Source organism: Galeopterus variegatus, unplaced genomic scaffold (assembly GCF_000696425.1).
Source record: "Galeopterus variegatus unplaced genomic scaffold, G_variegatus-3.0.2 Scaffold4725, whole genome shotgun sequence".
Classification (NCBI taxonomy): domain Eukaryota; kingdom Metazoa; phylum Chordata; class Mammalia; order Dermoptera; family Cynocephalidae; genus Galeopterus; species Galeopterus variegatus.
Genome location: NW_007730836.1, coordinates 22,288 through 42,995, shown reverse-complemented (window position 1 = coordinate 42,995; position 20,708 = coordinate 22,288). Strand labels below are relative to the sequence as shown.

Below are 20,708 nucleotides of genomic sequence, written 5' to 3'. Positions count from 1 at the left end.
TATATATATATATATATATATATATGCACACTGAGCAGTTTCACTTCCACCTCTGTAAATACTCACCCTGCTTTCCCCTGTCACTTACAGGTAATCATTTTTATTATTTTAGATCTTTTCAGTGTTTTAAATGTAAATTCAAACAATTATGAATATATATTATTCTCCTCACTTTCTTACACTATATTCTACATATACTACATAGCATTCCCCTCTCCTTTCTTACACTATAAAGTATTCTCCACACTTTCTTACACGATATACTAAGTATACTACATACATACCTTACTAATCCATGTTAGTACACGGAGAATGGCCTCTTTTTTTTCTTTTCTTTTTCCCTTGTTACTTTTTTACAGCTGCAAGTATTCCACTGTGTGAACTTACCAGAGCTTATTTAATCTGCTCCTTATCAATCAATGCTTGGGTAATTTTCCAGTCGTTTGCAATTACAAACAATGCTGCCATTAATCATTTTGTACCTAGCAATTTTGTGTCCATGTATATTGGTAAAAAACATTCCTAGAACTTGGATTGAGGTTAAGGGGTAAATGCTTACACAACATTAAAAGAAAATCACAAATTTCCTTTCATTGAGGCTTTTACCATTTGCAAGGGTATTATAATAAGTCCTATTGAACTAAAATATCTCAACAAAACTAAGGGATTGTTGATAATAATGAGAGAGAGGAGGGAAAAAGGGTTCCAGAGATAGAGAGGTATTGGGGCTGGGGAGGGGAAGAAAGGTGAAAAATTAAATTATTCTTAAGGACATAGGAGTTTACCTCTTTTGTGACAACTGAAGGAAAGGTGTAAAGAATAAGATATATGTGGCTGTTTGGGCAGGTAATTGAAGGAGTTAATACTTGATGATTTACTCATTCATTTATTCACCTATTCAACAAATATTCATTGAGCACTTCCTATATTCTATGCTTGTTCAGACAAAGGAGATTCCATAGTTAACAAGACAAAGCTCTTACTCTCATGTAGCTTAACATTCTATTGAAGGAGTTAGACCATAAAAAAGTACACAAACAAATACGTAGTATGGTTTTGGACAGTAATAAGTACTTGTTGAAATTAAAGCAGGATTAGAGAAATAGACAATGAAGGGAAGAAAATGTTCTATTTTAAGTAAGGTGATTATAGTAGGCCTCTCCAAGGAGGCAAAATTTAAGCAGAAAGTTGAATGACTTGAAGGAGAGATTTTGACAAAGCATGTCCAGACAGAGGTAATAATAAGTAAAATAAAAGCCCTAAATTTGGAATTTGGCACAAGGCCAAATCTGTTTGTTATCCACCAAAATCTGTTTAGTGGAAATAGCAAGTACTTTTGGTCACTTTGTTAAGGATAAAATTCAAACTTTTGTGACACATACAAAATCCATCACGGTCAGAGACTTTTTATTTCTTCAGCCTAGGTGTGCCTGCTCCTCACCTCAAGCCTTCCTTTCCAGCCAACTACTCAACTTCCCTGAATGTGCCAACATTTCTCATAACTCAATTTCTTTGCATGACATGTTTTTATCTTCTTAGCATGTCCCTCCTACTCCCTCTATTTCACTTAGAGAATTTCTACTCATTCTTCAGGAGTCCCTGCCTGACTACCAAATGCACCTCCAGTGTGATCTCAAAGCTCTCACCATGAATTTTTATTTATCAACCTATTGTGTCTGTTGAGCCACCTGACTAGCCTCAAAAGACTTTAGGTTCCAGATCAAGGGCTATCTTATTTACTATGGTATCCTAATAAGTTACCACACTGCCTTGCACATAGGCAGTCTCAATATTTGTTGAATCAATGAGTGAGTGAGTCTGCTGTTTGTCTGATGGGGACTCCCTTGCAGGTGACTTGATGTTTTTCTCTTGCTGTTTTTAGAATTTTTATCTGTCTTTGACTTTTGGCAATTTGACCATAATGTGTCTCAGGGAGGACATTTTTTGGTTAAATCTGTTTGGAGGTCTTTTAGCCTCTTGGATCTGGGAGATCTCTCCTAATATTTGGCAATTTATTTTGGCTCTTATTTCATTAAATAGGCTTTAAATGCCTTTTCATTTGTCTTCCCTTTCCAATGCACCCATAATATGGATGTTTGTACACTTGAGGTTATCTGATAGATCTTGTGGGCTTTCTTCATTTTTAAAAATTCTTTTGGCTCTTATTTCATTAAATAGGCTTTAAATGCCTTTTCATTTGTCTTCCCTTTCCAATACACCCATAATATGGATGTTTGTACACTTGAGGTTATCTGATAGATCTTGTGGGCTTTCTTCATTTTTAAAAATTCTTTATTTATTTATTTATTTATTTTTGGTCCAACTGGGTTAGTTAAATATCCTGTGTTCAAGTTCAGAAAGTCTTTCTTCCACTTGTTCTAGCCTGTTGCTTAAGCTATCAGTTGGATTTTTTATTTTGTTGAAGGAATTCTTCAGTTACAGGATTTCTGGTTGGTTCTTTTTTATGATATCTATCTCTTTGTCAAATTTCTCATTCAAGTCCTGCATTTTTTTTTCTGACTTCATTGTGATTTCTGTTTTTTCTTGTATCATGTTGAGTTTCATTTGGATTTCCTCTTCAGGCATTTTACCAAAAACAAGGAGTTGCTATACTTATATTGGATAACCTTAAACCAAAAGCTATTAAAAAAAAGGATATTATATAATGATAAAGGGACCAATGCAGCAAGAAAATATAATAATAATAAATATATATGACTCAACATCAGAGCACCCAGATATATAAAGCATATGTTATTGGATCTGAAGGAAGAGATAGATCTTAATACAATAATAGTTGAGGAATTCAACACCCCTGTCTCAGCATTACATAGATCATCTAGACAAAAAAATTAGCAGGTAAATACTGGATATAAACAGCACTTGAAACCAAACAGACTTGATAAACATTTACAGGACATTTCATCCAACAACTGCAGAATGTACATTCTTCTCAACAGCACATGGATTATTCTCCAGGATGACCACATGTTAGGCCACAAATTGAGTGTAAATGAATTCAAAAAGATTGAAATAATATCAAGTATTTTTACCGACCACAACAGAATAAAACTGGAAATCAAGAACAAGCAAAACCTTGGAAACTATAGAAATACATGGAAATTGAACAACATGCTCCTGAATGACCAATGGGTCAAAGAAAAAACAAAGAAGGAAATCAAAAAATTCCTTGAAACAACTGAAAAAACAAGCACAACAAACCAAAACCTATGGGATACTGTGAAAGCAGTACTAACAGGGAAGATTATTGCAATAAGTACCTACATTTAAAAAGTTGAAAGATCCTAAATAAACAACCAAACATTACACCTCAAGGAGCTAGAAAAACAAGAATGATCCAATCCCAGAATTAGTAGACAGAAAGAAATAATAAAAATCAGAGCAGAACTAAATGAAATAGAGACAAAAAAAAAGAAAAGATCAATGAAACAAAGAGTTGATTTTCTGAGAAGATAAACAAAATTGACAGACCATTAGCTAGACTAACCAAGAAAAGAGAGAAGACACAGATATCAAAAATCGGAAATGAAAAAGAGACATTGCAACTGATTCCACAGAAATACAAAGAATCATTATGGAATATTATCAACAACTATATGCTAACAAATTTGAAAATATAGAGGAGGTGGATAAATTTTTGGACACATAGAACTGACCAAGAATGAACTAGGAAGAAATAGAAAACCAAAACAGACCAATAATGAGCAATGAGATTGGATCAGTAATCAACAGTCACCCAACAAAGAAAAGCCCAAGACTATATTGCTTCACTGCTAAATTCTACCAAACTTTTAAAGAAGATTTAATACCAATTCTTCTCAAACTGTTCCAAAAATTAAAGCAGGGAGTATTCTCCCAAATTCATCTATGAGGCCAGCTTCACCCTGATACCAAAATCAGACAAAGACACAACAAAAAAAGCTACAGGCCAATATCCTTGATGAACTTAGATGCAAAAATTCTCAATAAAGTACTAGCAAACAGTACCCAACAGCACATCAAAAAGATTACACACCATGATCAAATGGAATTTATCCCAGGGATGCAAGGATGGTTCAACATGCACAAATCAGTAAATGTGATACACTGCATCAACAAAATGAAAGATAAAAAACCACATGATTGCCTCAATAGATGCAGAAAAAGTATTTGATAAAATTCAACATCCCTTCATGATAAGAACTCTCAATAAGTTAGGTACAGAAGGAAAGTATCTCAACACAATAAAAGCCCAATACAACAAACCAACAGCTAACATCATCCTGAACAGAGAAAAGTGGAAAGCTTCTCCTCTAAGATCAGGAAGAAGATAAGGATGCTCTCTCTCACCACTTCTATTTAACATACTTCTGGAAGTTCTAGTCAGAGCAATTAAGCAAGAGAAAGGAATAAAGGGCATCCAAATTGGAAAAGAGGAACTTGAATTGTCCCTGTTTGCAGATGATATGATCTTATATATAGAAATTAAACACTACACCAAAAACGACTTAGAGTTGATAAGCAAAATCAGTAAAGTTGCAGGATATAAAATCAATCTACGAAAGTCAATAGCACTTCTGTACACCAACTAGCAGAAAAATAAATCAAGAAAGCAATCTCATTTATAATAACTACCAAAAAAATAAAATATCTAGGAATAAATCTAACCAAGGAGGTGAAAGATCTCTACAATGAAAACTACAAAATGCCAATGAAAGAAAATAAAGACACCAAAAAGAAAAAAAAATGGAAAGACATTTCATGCTCATGTATTAGTAGAATTAATGTTGTGGAAATGTCCATACTACCCAAAGCAATCTACAGATTCAGTGTAATCTCTATCAGAAAATCAATGACATTCCTCACAGAAATAGAAAAAGCAATCCTAAGAGTCATCTGGAACAACAAAAGACCCTGAATAACCAAAGAAATCCTGAGGGAAAAAAAATAAAGCTGGAGGCTTTACACTACCTGAGTTCAAATTATACTACAAAGCTATAGTAACCAAAACAGCATGGTATTGGCATAAAAGCAGACACTTGAACCAATGGAACAGAATAGAAAACTCAGAAATAAGCCCACATATTTATAGCCAACTGATCTTTGACAAAGGTGCTACAAACATTCATTGGGGAAAGGACAGCCTCTTCAATAAATGGTGCTTGAAAAACTGGATATCCATGAGTAGAAGAATGAAACTCAACCCCTATCTCTCACCATACACAAGAGTCAACTCAACACAGATTAAAGACTTAAATGTAAGACCTGAAACTATAAAACTTCTGGGATAAATTGCAGGGAAAATGCTCCAAGACATAGGTCTAGGCAAAGATTCTATGAATAAGACCTTAAAAGCACAGGTGACAAGAGTAAAAGTAAACAAGTGGGATTTTATCAAACTACAAAGCTGCTGCACAGGAAAGGAAACAACCAACAGAGCAAAGAGAACCTACATAATGGGAAAAAAATAGTTGCAAACTATGCATCCAGCAAGGGGCTAATATCCAAAATGTGCAAGGAATTCAACTCAATAATAAAAAAAGTAAACATCCAATTGAAAAATATGCAAGGGAGTTGAATAGACATCTGTCAAAAGAAGATATACAAATGGCCAACTGGTGTGTGAAAAAGCGCTCAATATCACTAATCAGGGAAATGCAAAACAAAACCACATTGAGATATCATCTCACCCCAATTAGGATGGCTATTATCAAAAAAAGAATAACAAATGCTGGTGAAGATGTGGAGAAAGAGGAACCCTCATACATTGTTGGTGGGATTGTAAATTAGTACAGCCATTTTGGAAAACTGTATGGAGGTTCCTCAAACAACTACAGGTAGAACCAGCATATGACCCAGCAATCCCACTGTTGGGTACATACCCAAAGGAATGGAAAGCATCATGTCAAAGGGATACCTGCACTCCCATGTTTATCACAGCTCTATTCACAATAGCCATGATATGGAACCAACGTAAATGTCCATGGACAGATGATTGGGTAAAGAAAATGTGGTACATGTACACAGTGGAACACTACTTAGCCATAAAAAAGAATGAAACTCTGCCATTTGCAGCAACATGGATGAACTTGGAGAAAATTATGTTAAGTGAAATAAGCCAGGCACAGAAGGAGAAATACCGCATGTTCTCACTCATACGTAGGAGCTAAGAAAGAGAACAAAACAAAAGCAATAAACAAATAAATAAATAATAATAACAATACATTGAACTGTTAAATAGAGAGGAAATAATTATGGTTACTAAAGGCTAGAAGGGGGTGAGGAGAGAGGGTAAGGTGAGAGACTTGTTAATGGACACAATATTACAGTGAAATAGGAAAAACGAGTCCTATTGGTGTACAGTTGACCCAGGAATCTATAATTAACAATGATTTACTGCACGTTACCATAGGACTGGAACAGAAGTGATCAAATGTGCACATAACAAAGAAATTATTTGGTACCAGCCAACCGCCAAAAACAATACACACACACATATTCACACATACACGCACACACACACACACACAAAGAATGGATCATTACATATCATATACATATATGGTGTACTCCATAAATATGTATAATCAGTAAGTTTTAATTAAAACATTTTTTTTCAATAAATTTTTTAAAAAATAAATTTTGTTTGTTTAGCAGTTTTATCAAGTTATATTTCACACAGGGTAACTTTCACCCATTTAAAATGTACGACTCAGGGGCCTTGAGTATATTCACAAATTTGTGTAACCATCACCACAATCAATTTTAGAATATTTAAAAGGCTTTTATACACAGATTGTACCGATTTGATCCCTAGTTTATAAAAATGTAAGAAGGTCTTCCTACATCTCAACAATAATTTGAAAGTCAGAATCTTCCTATAACAAAACCATCTCAAAATCTTGCCTTTAATTAATATCCAACATATACAATCTCAGTTTCTTTGAAACCCCTTTCTTATGATGGATTTTCAAAACCTTTTTCCTATTGCTTCTTGCTGCTGTCAGGCCTCTGTGAAGGCTCCCTAGGCCCAGCTGCAGCGAATGAGGAATAAAAGATAAACATGTGACCCGTGGTAACCGTGATGCAAGGCTAATGACTTCTGGTAGTTTCAGAACGTTCATAGACAAGGGCATCTTCCATTGACATGTGCTTACTCATGTGCAGTGTCTTTCCTTTTTATTCCTTTTTTGTGTATTGTTCGAAATGTACATTCTTGTTTATTGTCCTCATTCTACAACTTTTTATCTGCATACATTTTTCCTCTCTTTATTTGCCTCACATCCCTGAACTATCAAACTTGGAGAATTTAAAGTTTTTTCTATTTTATATCTTGTCTACATATTGCCTAAGTGATATTTTTGTCTATTAGGTTGACTACATCAAAGGAAAACTATGGAATAATGAAAGATGTTTTGCTAACAGAGAACACTTTGAAGGTAAATTTTGGTTAAAGATATATTAACAGGCTTTTATCAATATAGATAACATATACAGATTAAATAAAATGACAAAGTAAAAATGTAAAGATAGGTTTTTTGGTATAAGCTTATGGCCTAAAACAGAGATATCTGAGACAATAGGCACACCTGCTATAAGTGCAAAAATTGTATTCAAGTATTCGTTGTATTCATTGATGATACATCACTTCTATTATTTTTTATGAAGACTATTTTATTAGAACTAACCCTTCTAGTTTTAGAAATATAGATGCTTCTCATTAATTTCTGTGCCTTTATATTTATAGTTGATTATGTCAGTATCATCTTTGACAGAAACAGGACCCTAAGTGAGGTATGATATTGAATATTTTAAAAGGTAAGAAATTTTACTGTATATGATTTCATGGGTTTTTTACTAACATAAAAAATGGCAGTTTTATGGACTGAAAGGTTTGGCAACCACTCTTTGCTCCCTATGATGTCTCAACTTGGGTTTAATGGTAGTTACCTAATCATGTTAAATATGAACCTGCACAATGATTCTGGACCTACACAGTGATTCTCTTTCTGGTATGGATTGAAAATAATGCATACCAGAAAGAAATGTTTTGCAGTGTTTTATGGACTCACTGTCCAGAAGGGAGGCACAGACATTAAAGATTTAAAAATATAACTTGTGGTCATTCAGGACAGCACAATGGTTCATTAGTCCATGATCCTATGAGAACTCATTACAACTTATATTTTTTCCAAAACAGCATTAGCTTTTCCTTTCTCTTTTTGCAGGCAAGCTCTTGCTTTTATAGTAAAGAACCATTTCTTCAGTGGTCACCTTGCTTACATTATAATTCAAAAGGAGTAAAAAATATTCCTCCAAGTGTAATAACATTTCTTGTTGACCAAGAGCATGGTACTGGAGTCTACCTCTTATTTAACCAGGTAGGCCTTATATCCCAGAGGTGATTGCTCTCGACACTGTAATAATGAAAATTTACCTTACTAAAAGTTATTTCCAAGATCTTGTTATCTTTGGCAATAGAACCCAATAAAATTGGCTACAGCAAAATTATTTAAAATTAACAATATAATTTGACACTTTAGAGATTTCTTGCCTCTGATTGCGATTCAGTTTGCTGAAAATGGAAAACCTGATGCTATTTGCATAGTGATTTCGCCATGCTAATTCTCCAGGAGAATAAAAGCTGAGTTTTTTCTACATAAATTTAAGCTTTCATAACGTGGTTAGTTACAATGAACAAAAAATGGAGCTAATTGCCACAGATTTATATTTTCTATTCTAAAGGTCTTTAACCCTAGCTGTGAATTAGAAATATTCTTAGAGCCATTAAAATATATACAAGTTCAGCCCCTACCTTAAAGATTTTCGGGAAGGGAAATACCTTTTTTCTCTACTCTCTTATGTTAAGTGACTGGGGCCCTGCAAATTAAACTGACAAAAGACATATTGATAGGAGAAAAGAAAATGTTTATTTATGTGTGCAGTGTGCTTATATGTGGTCAAAACTCAGTGATGCATAACCGAAAGGGATCGTTAGAATTTGGAAGTTATATACCATCTTAATAGGTAAAGAGGAAGGGGGAAAAGGCACTTATGGGAAAACAAATGACTTTTTTCAAAATATGAATGAGTTTTCAGGAGAGCAAACAGGAGATAAGAATGTCTATACAAGTACAAGTGGATTTTCATTTCCTTCAGGGTCAAAAACCTTCCCTGAAGAAGAGATATGGGGTAGATTTTATTTGCATTCTCCCTTCTGAGAGAACATATGCCCTGGAGAGGAATTGATAACAGCCTCATTTTCCAGAAGTTGCTAAAAAATAAAGGAAGTTCTGAGAAGGCCTTTTTCCTGCATCTGTTGAATCTTAAAGGTCTTCAGTTTAAAATTATCTTGATACCAAAGTGGCAAATTTTGGGGTGTCATATTCTTATCCCCCTCAAGATCATGATCCAATGGAATGGAGGTATGGTTTTAGCATCCACGCATTTTCATGCTAGTTATGAGCGTGGGCATTGTAGTCTGTCTGCTGATTTCAGTAATGACTCTAATGATTTGAGTAGTAACTAAATCTTCCTGTGTTGTTTATTATAGAACCTTGGACAAATTGTTTCATCTCCCAAACTTCACTTTCAGCATCTATAGAATGGGTGTGTTGGTTGGGGGGGGGGGGGGGCAGGAAGAATAGAGATATCAATGATTGCTAATCCTTCTAGCTCTGTGCTGCTTATGGGTTTGTCCCTGTCTTAATCAAAATCCAAGTAACAGGAAAATCTAAAAATGGGTGTGTTGGTGGGGGGGGGGGGGTGCAGGTAGAATAGAGATATCAATGATTGCTAATCCTTCTAGCTCTGTGCTGCTTATGGGTTTGTCCCTGTCTTAATCAAAATCCAAGTAACAGGAAAATCTAAAAATTCTAATGTGGACTAATAATAATGGAAACATTCTCATGACTTGTTCATGCTTTGTTTATCTAGATCCAGAAAATTGCCACGGCCTTTGTGTGTATTCTAAAAAATAACAGACTAAGCGAACTACCAAAATTTCCACCTTTCCAGTTTCCTTCATCATTCTCTTCTCCTGTTGGAATGGTATTTCACCCCCGAAGCCACTTTCTCTATGCTTATGGCAATCAGGTGTGTACACGTGACATTTTACACTCAGTATGGGGTAGATTATCTGCTTACTGTATGCTGAGTGGTTGTCCATAAAGAACAGAGCTGCTCTGATGACCAAGGAGATAGAAGTGGAAGGGTAGACAATGAATATTGACTATTTATAGTGCGCTAAGCTTAGCTTCTATTGTCAGTTTTTACCTTTGAGCTAGTTCACTGGCTGATAAAAATGAGCCATGGGTACACCAGAGTTGTCTTGAATTTTGCCAATTACAATAAATTTCTTTCCAATTCTGAATGACCTAGATTTTGCCATTAACCCATTAAAAGTGTGTTTGTATCTAGTGTTTCCAGCATTTCACATTTGGCTTTCTCTATTTGACTTTGTCTAAGCTTGACTTTCTGGCTCTGTTGTTCCTTAAGCTCCTTCTGGTAGCATTTTCCATCCTCTGGCCACACTTTTTAGTCAGTTCTGTATCAGTAGCCTGAAAGCTTGGTAAAGGTGTAGCTATACCACCTATGGGGCCTTAGGCAGGTTAAAAGTAAGGAGCACAAAATATGAAACATTAAGTAAACTTCAGAAGTAAGAAAGCACTGCAATGACTTCCAATGAAAGCTACTAATGTTTCTCAGGGGTGTTTCTCAAACATCCCTATTCTATGCAAAATTTAGAGATTTGTAAAGGTGATACACTAAATGTTTTAGTTTTAGTTTTGCACTAAATGTTTAAAACTTCTCATTTCTCTTTGACCCTTGAATTTTTGTTACTCATATATGAGGAACAAAATTTCCATTCTGTGGTGCCCAGGTTGCTTCACACATACAACAGGCAATCATCTAAATAAACTTCCTGAGCATGCATTTCTCCTAGTCTCCATCTCATGTTTTTCTTCTCTGAACCTCTCCAACTGTAGTAGAACTCTATAACTTGATTTAACCCATTTTTTGCCAAAGTGGCTGCTTCATTGACTTCTGTTCTGGAATTCCTAGGGCCCATGGATTGGAAACTAATGGTGGTGCAAGGAGTTATTGTACTTGAATTTAATGGTTGAAAATGTGTAGATCTGAAATTTTGCCAGCATGCTATATGTCTCAAAAGTTTTCATTTTTGTGTGTTTTGATGGTGCACAATAAATAATCAGAATTGAAATTAAAGGGCCTTATAAAGTGTCCTCCAAAACTAAGCTAAGAAATGGTACCAATAGTCGAACATGAGGAGTTTAGGAAGGCTGAGGAATTGGAACAACTCGTATGGGAACAGATAAACAATAACTACAACTGATGTGAGTCTAATAGAGCTTATAAAATGGCCCTGTTAAGTGAGAACATAAACTATAACGAGAATCATATTATGTATTTTGGAGGTGGAGTAGGTCTATAAAACAAAATCTAAGATAATTCTGTCATTTGGATGCTCAGGGGATAGGAGTAAATGATGCTGGTGCGCTATCCTCTTGGGCTTGTGGTCTCTATTTAACTTCAGTGTTCATCCTGCATTTTTATGACTACTTCAGGTATTTGGGATGAATGCAAGACATGTAGAAACCTTATTCCTTGTGTTCAGTGCTTGAATGTGGCCAACAAGGGCTGGGTTTTGTGTAGAAGAAAAATTTGGGCATAGACTGTATATATTGATACTTATACCTTTTTAACATATCAGGTAAGTATTCTTTAACAATAACCCTTTGGATGCTGTGATGGTTTCTGGCAGACATTGTTAAAGATAAGCACTTATCTGCTGACAATGGAGTGACACTTGTGATTGCTTATGGCAAATCAACACACAAAAATCAGTTCTGTTCCTATGCACTAAAATTGAACAATCTGAAAAAACAATTAAGAAAACAATTCCATTTACAATAGCAGTAAAGAATAAAATAAATATCAAAAAGAATAAAATATGTAGGAATAAATCTAACCAAGGAGGTGGAAAACTTATATACTGAAAACTACAAAACATTGCTGAAAAAATTAAAGACATTAAAGAAATTAAAATAAATGGAAAGACATCTTATATTCATAGATTAGAAGATTTAATATTACTAAGATGTCAGTACCACCCAAAATGATCTACAGATAAAATGCAATCCCTATCAAAATGCCAATGGCATTTTTTTGGCAGGAAAAAAAATAATCATCCTAAAATTCATGTGGAATCTCAAGGGACTTGGAATAGCCAAAACAATTTTGAAAAGGAAGAATAATGTTGGAGGACTGACACTTCCTGATTTCAAAAAATATTACAAAGCATGATTTGATAGTAATTTTGATTTGATCAACATATGTCAACATTGAATCCCCCAAAAATGTATAATCAATTATGATTCAATAAAAAAATTTTTTTTATCAACATATGTCAACATTGAATCCCCCAAAAATGTATAATCAATTATGATTCAATAAAAAAAATTTTTTTTAAAGTCCCCTTGTTTTTTTGGCAGGTGGAGGGGGAAAAAACATTGCAAATACACCAGAGCATTCTGTTCTTAACAAGATTGGCCCTGAGGAGAAACTACTTAACCAGAGACTAACTTGCTGGGGTTTTTATCAGAGACTAACTGACCCAGGGGAAGTAAAACACCCAACTTCAGTCCCTCTAGCCATCTTGTCCCACCAAAGGAGGGAAAAACTGAGAAGCATGTGTAAAGTTCATAGTTCAGAGGTACAGCCTAACTAAAAAACTGAGACCTACTCATAGGACTATAGAACATTTCCTTTCCCCCCACACTGTACCACAACATTACTAAAAGCCTATTCACAGCAGTTCAATTTACCCAGTACATTATATGTGGGTTTAAAGAAAAAAATCACAAGACATACTAAAAGGCAAAAACACAGTTTGAAGAGACAGAGCAAGCATCAGAACCAGACTCACATACGGTAGAGATGTTGGAATTATCAGACCAGGAACTTAAAACAGCTATGATTAAGAGGTGAAGAGCTATAAAGGATAAAATAGGCAGCATGCAAGAATAGATGGGAAATGTAAGCAGAGAGAAGGAAATCCTAAGAAAGAACCAAAAAGGGAACAAAAACACCATACCAGAAATGAAGAATGCCCTTCCTGGGCTTCTTGGTAGACTTGACATGGCCAAAGAAAGAATATCTGTGCTTGAGGATATCTGGGTTGAAACTGTCAAAAACTGAAAAGCAAAGAGAATAAAGACTGAAAAAGAAAGAACAGAATATTCCTGAACTGTGAGACAACTACAAAAGGTTTAATTACTTGTAATGAGATACCAGAAGGAGAAGAAAAAGAGAAAAGAATAGCAGAAATGTTTGAAACAGTATCAGCCACCAAATCTAAGATCCAGGAAGGTCAGAAAACACAGAGCAAAAAAAAAAAAAAAAAAAAAAAAAAAAAAAAAAAAAAAAAAAAAAAAAAAAAAAAAAAAAAAAAAAAAAAAAAAAAAAAAAAAAAAAAAAAAAAAAAAAAAAAAAAAAAAAAAAAAAAAAAAAAAAAAAAAAAAAAAAAAAAAAAAAAAAAAAAAAAAAAAAAAAAAAAAAAAAAAAAAAAAAGCCAAAAAAAACTAATCTAGGCACATCACTTTCAAACTATAAGAAATCAGAGATAAAGAAAAAAAATCCTGAAAGAAGCCAGAGACTGGGGGGCAAGGGGGGGACAAACACACACACAAAAAAAGCTTTTCTATAAAGCAGCAAAAATAAGAATTGCACCCAATTTTTTTTCTCAGAAACCATGCAACCAAGAAGAGAGTGAACTGAAATATTTATAGTATTGAGAAAGAAAAAAACACACCCACCAAGAGTTCTATACCCTGCAAAAATATCCTTCAAAAATGAAGGAGAAATAAAGACTTTCCAGACAAGCAAAATTTGAGGAAATTTATTGCCAATATTTCTGCCTTGCAAGAAATGCTTTTTAAAAAATTCTTTTGAGATAAAGAAAATGGTAAAGGTCAGAAACTTGGCTCTACACAAAGGAAAATCACTGAAGAAAAAAATAAATGAAGGTAAAATAAAAAGTTTTTCTCTTTATTCCTAATTAATCTAATTAATAGTTCCAAATAATAATAACAATGTATTTGCATATTTATTTATCTATGTATGCTTACATATATGTGAAATGAATGACAGCAATTATACAAGGGATGGGAGGGAGAAATCAGAATTATTTTGTTTTTACAAGGTACTCACACTGTCCATGAAGCAGTATAGTGTTATTTGAAAGCAGATATGGACAGTTATAAATATATATTGTGAAACTAGCACCACTAAGAAAAGTGAAAAAAAAAGGGTATAACTAAAATGCTAATAAAGGAGAAAATGGAACCATACAAAGTACTTAATTAAAGCCACAAAAGGCAGGAAAAGAGTGGAAGACAAAAATAGGAACAAAAAATAAGGACAACAAATAGAAAACAGTCATGAATATGGTAGATATTAATCCCATTATGTTAGGGAGTAGCTTTATTAATTTCAAACAGAGCAGACTTTAGAACAAGGAAACTTATCAGGGACAATGGGGCATTAAATAATTTTAAAGGGGTCAATTCCCCAAGAAGATTTAACAATCATTAATGTGTGCCTAGCAGCAGAACGTCCAAAATACATGAGGCAAAAATGGATAGAACTGTAAGGAGAAGTAGATGAATCCACTGTTATGTTTGGAGACTTCAACACCCCTCTGTCAAAAATGAACAGATCCAGCAGGTAGAAAATCAATAAGGGCATAGGTTAACTCAACAGTGCCATCAATCAACTGAATGCAATGGACATCTCTAGACTACTTCATCCAAAAACAGCAGAATACACACATTTCTCAAACTCACATGGAACATTCACTAAGATAGATAACATTCTGGGCCAGAACACACACCTCAACAAATCTAAAAGAATAGTAATTATACAGTGTCCATTCTCAGAACACAATGGAATTAAACTAAAACTTAAAAACAGAAAGATAACCAAAATACCAAAATTTTTGGAAAATACCAAAATACTAGGAGATTAAACAAAACATTCCTAAATAACACATGAGTCAAAGACAAAATGTCAAGAGAAATTAAAAAATACTTTAGTATTTATCAGATGTGGTTTGCACACACATAGAATGTGCTTGTCTAATTATAAGTTCAGAGTTTTAGATTTTCACGTAGAAGGTGAGTGTCTAAAGCTTTACTGTTTAATCTGTGATCATGGATAGAAATAAAGCAGGTGGTACACAAAGAATGACACCGAAGTGTTTGGACTCTTCAGAAAAAGAAAATCAGTGGCCCACTGTGATTTGTCTGAGAGCATAAGAGTTGTCATAAATGCAAAGTCAGTAGGAAAAAAAATAGGTAAATGTGCGTAATAACTTCGTATAGCATACATTATACGAAGTTATACGAAAAAACAGAGAGGACACAACTAACTTATATTAGAAATGAAAGAGGAACCAGTACTACAGATCCTGTGGATATTAAAAGGATAATAAAGGAATAGTATGAACAACTATATGCCCACAAATTTGGTAACTGAGATGAAATGGACCGGTTCCTTAAAGACAAAATATGCCAAAAATCACACAAGAAGAAATAGACATTCTGAATAGATATATATGTAATAAAGAAATTGAATCAATAATTAATAATAAACTTCCAAAACAGAAAGCACCAGGCCCAGATGGGTTCACTGGTGAATTCTATGAGATATTTAAGGAAGAAATCATACCAATTCTCTACCATCCCTTTCAGAAGATAGAAACAGAGGGAATAAATTCCTAACTAATTCTGTGAGGCCAGTATCACCCTAACTCCAAAAACAGACAAAGGCATTACAAGAATTAAAACTGCAGACCAATATCTCCCATAAATGTAGACGCAAAAATCTTCAACAAAATATTAGTAAACCAAATACAATAATGTATAAAAAGAATTACATGCTATGACCAAATGGAATTTATCCCAGATATGCAAGGCTGTTTCAACATTTGAAAATCAATTAACGTAATTCATCACACCAACAAGCTAAAAAAGAGAAATAACACAATCATATCAACCAATGCAGAAAAGACTCTTGACAAAATCCAACACCCATTTATGATTAAATAAGCTCTCAGTAAACTAGAAATAGAGGAGAACTTTCTCAACTTGGTAAAGAATATCAACAAAAAATTTACAGCTAACACCATACTAAATGGTAAGAAGCTCAAAACTTTTCCACTGAGATCAGGAACAAGGCAAGGATGTCCCTTCTCACCACTGCTTTTCTACATCCTACTAGAAGTCCTAGCTAAGACAATAGGCACCCCACCCCTAAAAGCAAATAAAAGGTGTATGGATTGAGAGGGAAAAAAAATAGTCATGTTCACAAATTATGTGATTGTCTACATAGAATATCTGAAAGAATTGACAAAAAATACTTCAGAACTAGCAGCAATTATAACAGGGTTGCAGGATACGAGGTTAATACAAAAAAGTCAATTGTGAGCAGAGAGCAGAGCAAGATGGCTGCCTAGAAGATCCTACCACGCATCTCTCCCACAGAGACAGACAAAACAATGAATAAACAATGATACTTGGACAAAAATAACTACAAGAGAGTGCTGGAGCACATTTGAAGAGTAATAGAAATACTAGTGAGCACAAAACTCAGGATAGCTAGCTACACAGAGAGTGAAAGGAAACACCCAGGAGCAATGAATGAACTTCTCCCTGTGAAGGAAAGGTAAGAAAGAGGATCCCAGTAGCCCACATCCAAACTTTGGATGCCTTCCATCCTCACAACTGGGGATGCTGGCAGTCTTTACAGGCACTAAGTCCTGCTCAGGGAGCTACCTGGAGTCCATACAGTTGTGCTCCCCCAGAGGAGCCAACACTATGCCCTACCCTCTGTGACCCATGCAGCTACTGTGCCATCTTGAAACTGGAACTGCTGCTGGAGGGTCTCTTACTCCAGGGGTGAGTGACACCTTTTCATTCCGGAGACTAAGCCATCATTGAACTAACTTCCCCAAGCCAAGCTGAGAGCAGCTGTTACACCCTATCTGAAGGACTAAGCAGTGGTAGATCTGCTCCACCTATCCCTCCCTGTTGTAGCTGTGTCCCTCCCCTCAGGCTGGATCTGAAACTGCAAAGCTTCACACTCTCTCTGGGGGAATCTTTAACTACTTCTCCCAGTTGTGGCTGTGCCCATCCCTCTGGGACAGAGCTGAAGTGGCTCATTGCCCCCTGGGGAATTGCGGTCTTGTCTGAGAAGCTGCTCAGCCAACCTGAACAGCTGTGCATTCTAGGGAGGAGCTGAGTTATACCTTGTGTTCCAAGGAAAGAGAGAAGTGGCTGAGTTGAGATACTTTGCCATAGGGGCCAAACAACTCTAGTACTCTGCTTCCCTGGAGCTGAAACATTCCCCTAGAGACTGAAGTTCTCCGACATCATTTTCACAGAGTGGAGTCTGCTGTGCTGCAACATTCCCCCCAAGGCCCAAATGATGGTGTACCCCACCATTCTGGATCCTTGCTGCTGCTGCCACCTGACCTCACAGAGACTGAGATATTGCCAAGTCCTACCATCCCAGGGGCTACAATCTGCACTACATGGTGCCTCACCTGCTGAGAACCAAGACAACTGAGCTCCATTTGCTTTGGTTTGAGAATTGCAGCTATACTCTGCTCCCTGGCCCCAAATCTCCAGGTACCCATTCTTCCCCAGAATCAGACCAGTGCTGTGCTCTGCCCCCTGAGGGTCATATTTACAGCTATAACCTGGCACACAGAACCCAAGTTGCTGGTGGAAGGAGTGAGGCTCAGACTCACTGATCCTGGCACTGTGGGCAACTGACATCCATCCCTGTAACAGAGATTGAACCTGCACCCCAAGACTGCTAGAGTAGGTTCACAAGACAATGAACTTAGGAGCTCATCTTCACAGCTGCTCAAAGTACCTGCACCTGGAACCCAGCACCACTATAGCTGCTTGTATGTTGAGTCAGACCTGACACCAAGAGGAATACTATCAACAAAGTTGCCCCATTATAGGAAAAACAAGAATAGGAGGACCCAAAAAGCCCTTGCCGTCAAAGACCTTAACATCCTATGCTGCTGCCATTGCTGCCACAAACTTCTACAGCTTAAGGCACTGAGGCACCACAGTTATTGGTGACATTGATCACAGCTGAAGAACTTGTCCAGAGACTAAACCACTGTATCTATGAGGAAGCAGAATCACTAGGCCCTTTTCAACCAGCACACTGAGACCCAACTAGAGGTGAAAGATTCTGTCTATGAAAGCTACTCCATAAAGTTTGGACCAAGCAATTTTATTATCAGATGTACAGACACCAATGCAAAGACACAAGAAACATGAAAAAGCAAGAAAATATGAGACCACCAAAGGAACACAATGACAAGACCCCAAAGAAAAGGAAATAGACAAACTTCCAGAAAAGGATTTCAAAATAATGATGTTAAGAAAACTCAATGAGAATACAGATAGACAATTCAACAAAATCAAGAAAACAATTTATAATATGAATGAGAAATTTTAAAAAGAAATAGATATCATTGAGGAAAACAAAGCAGAAATCCTATAGATGAAGAATTCAGTGAACAAAATAAAAAATACAGAGTTTCAACAACAGACTAGAGCAAGCAGAAGAATGACTCTCTGAACTTGAAGATAAGTCACTTGAAATTACCCAATCAGAGAAAAACAATAAAATTTTAAAAGAATGAAGAAAGCCTATGAGAATTACGGAGTGCTATTGAGGGGGGGGGGGGACACAAAATTCGAATTATGTGCTCTCTCCCAAAGAAGAAGAGAAGAAAAAAGGCATCAAACACCAATTTTGTGAAATAGAGTTGAAAACTTTCCAAGTCTTGGGAGAGATGTGGGCAAACAGATTCAGGAAGATTAAAGGTCCCGGATAGATTCAACCTCTAAAGGTCTTCTCCGAAGCACATTATAGTCAGAATGTCAGAAGTCAGAGAAAGAGAGAGTCTAAAAATAGCAAGATAAAAGCATCAGGTTACATCTAAGGGAATCTCCATTAGACTAACAACACATTTCTCAGCTGAACCATGTCCAGCCAGGAGAAAATGGGACAATATACTCAAAGTTCTGAAAGAAAAAGTTGCTAGCCAAGAATACTATATCCAGTAAAGCCATCTTTCAGGAATGAAAAAGAAAGAAAGTCTTTCATAGATGAGCTAGAACTGAAAGACTTTATCACCATTAGACAGCCTTACAAGAAATGCCCAAGGGAGTTCTACATCTGGAAGGGAAAGGAAGATAACCGTAATCAAGAAAACATACAAAAGGATAAAATTCACTGGTAAAGCAAGTGCATGAAGGTGAAAGAAAAAGGAATCGAACCTTATCACTACAGAAAAATACCAAACTGTAATGATAAACAATAGGAGAGGAAGAAAGGAACAAAAGATATACCATACAATCAGAAAACTATTTATAAAGTGGCAAAAATAAGTCCTTACCTATCAATAATAACATTGAATGTAAATGGACTAAATTCCACAATTAAAAGATGAGTGGCTGAATGGATTATAGAACAAGAACCAACAATATGTTGCCTACAAGAAACTCACTTAACTGATAAAGACACATGCCAGCTAAAGTGAAGGGATGGCTTTACTGTAGAATCTAGCAAGCATTTTAAGAAGAATACCAATACTTCTCAAACTCTTCCAAAAAATTGATTTGTAGGAAATACTTCCAAACTCATTCTGTGATGCCAGCATTACCCTCATACCAAAACCAGAAAAAGACAAAACAAAAAAAGGAAACTACCAACCAATACCCCTGATAAATACAAATGCAAAGATCCTCAACAAAATACTAGCAAACAGAATACAGCAACACATCTAAAAGATCATACACCATGATCACGTGGGATTCATCCCATGATGCAAAGGTGGTTCAACATGGAGAAATCTATAAATGTAACATATTATATCAACAAAATGAAGAATAAAAAAAGTGGTTATTTCAATAGACACAGAAAAAGCATTTGATAAAATCCAACACCCTTTCATGCTGAAAACACTCATCAAACTAGGTATACAAGGAATGTACCTCAACACAATAAAGGCCATATACAACAAACTCACAGCTGATATTACACTGAAAGGACAAAAAATCATAGGATTTTTCTCTAAGCTCTGGAACAAGACAAAGATGCCCACTTTCCCAACTCCTATTCAACATAGTTTAGAAGTTCTAGCCTGTGCAGTAAGTCAAGAGAAAGCTATAAAGGGCATTCAAATCAGAAGGGAGGAAGTCAAACTATCCTTTTTTGAAGATGACATGATCCTATACATAGAAAACCCTAAAGACTCCACAAAAAAATTACTAGAACTAATAAATGAATTTAGTAAAGTGGCAGGATACAAAATTAACACACAAAAATCAATAGCCTTCCTATACAGCAACAATGAAATAGCCAAAGAAGAAATCAGAAAAGTAATCCCATTCACAATAGCTACCAAAAAAAAAAAAGAAATACTTAGGAGTAGGGCCAAGCCCATGGCGCACTCGGGAGAGTGCAGCGCTGGGAGTGTAGCAATGCTCCCACCGCAGGTTCAGATCCTATATAGGGATGACCAGTTCACTCACAGCGCTCACTGGCTGAGCGCAGTGCAGCCGGTCTCAAAAAGGAGAAAAAAAAAAAAAAAA

General features: G+C 35.6%; 1 protein-coding gene across 1 annotated transcript in view; it reads left to right on the top strand.

The window, feature by feature from the left end:
* The window catches only part of CATSPERB (catsper channel auxiliary subunit beta), a gene marked incomplete at its 3' end in the record, with an annotated part of 85,378 nt that overhangs the window by 43,428 nt on the left and 21,242 nt on the right, over positions 1–20,708 (top strand). Inside the window, exons 10-13 of the mRNA XM_008588223.1 lie at positions 7,373–7,439; positions 7,748–7,794; positions 8,229–8,381; positions 9,937–10,095. Of these exons, the coding sequence (XP_008586445.1) occupies positions 7,373–7,439; positions 7,748–7,794; positions 8,229–8,381; positions 9,937–10,095 (426 nt within the window). The remainder of the gene's footprint in view (positions 1–7,372; positions 7,440–7,747; positions 7,795–8,228; positions 8,382–9,936; positions 10,096–20,708) is intronic.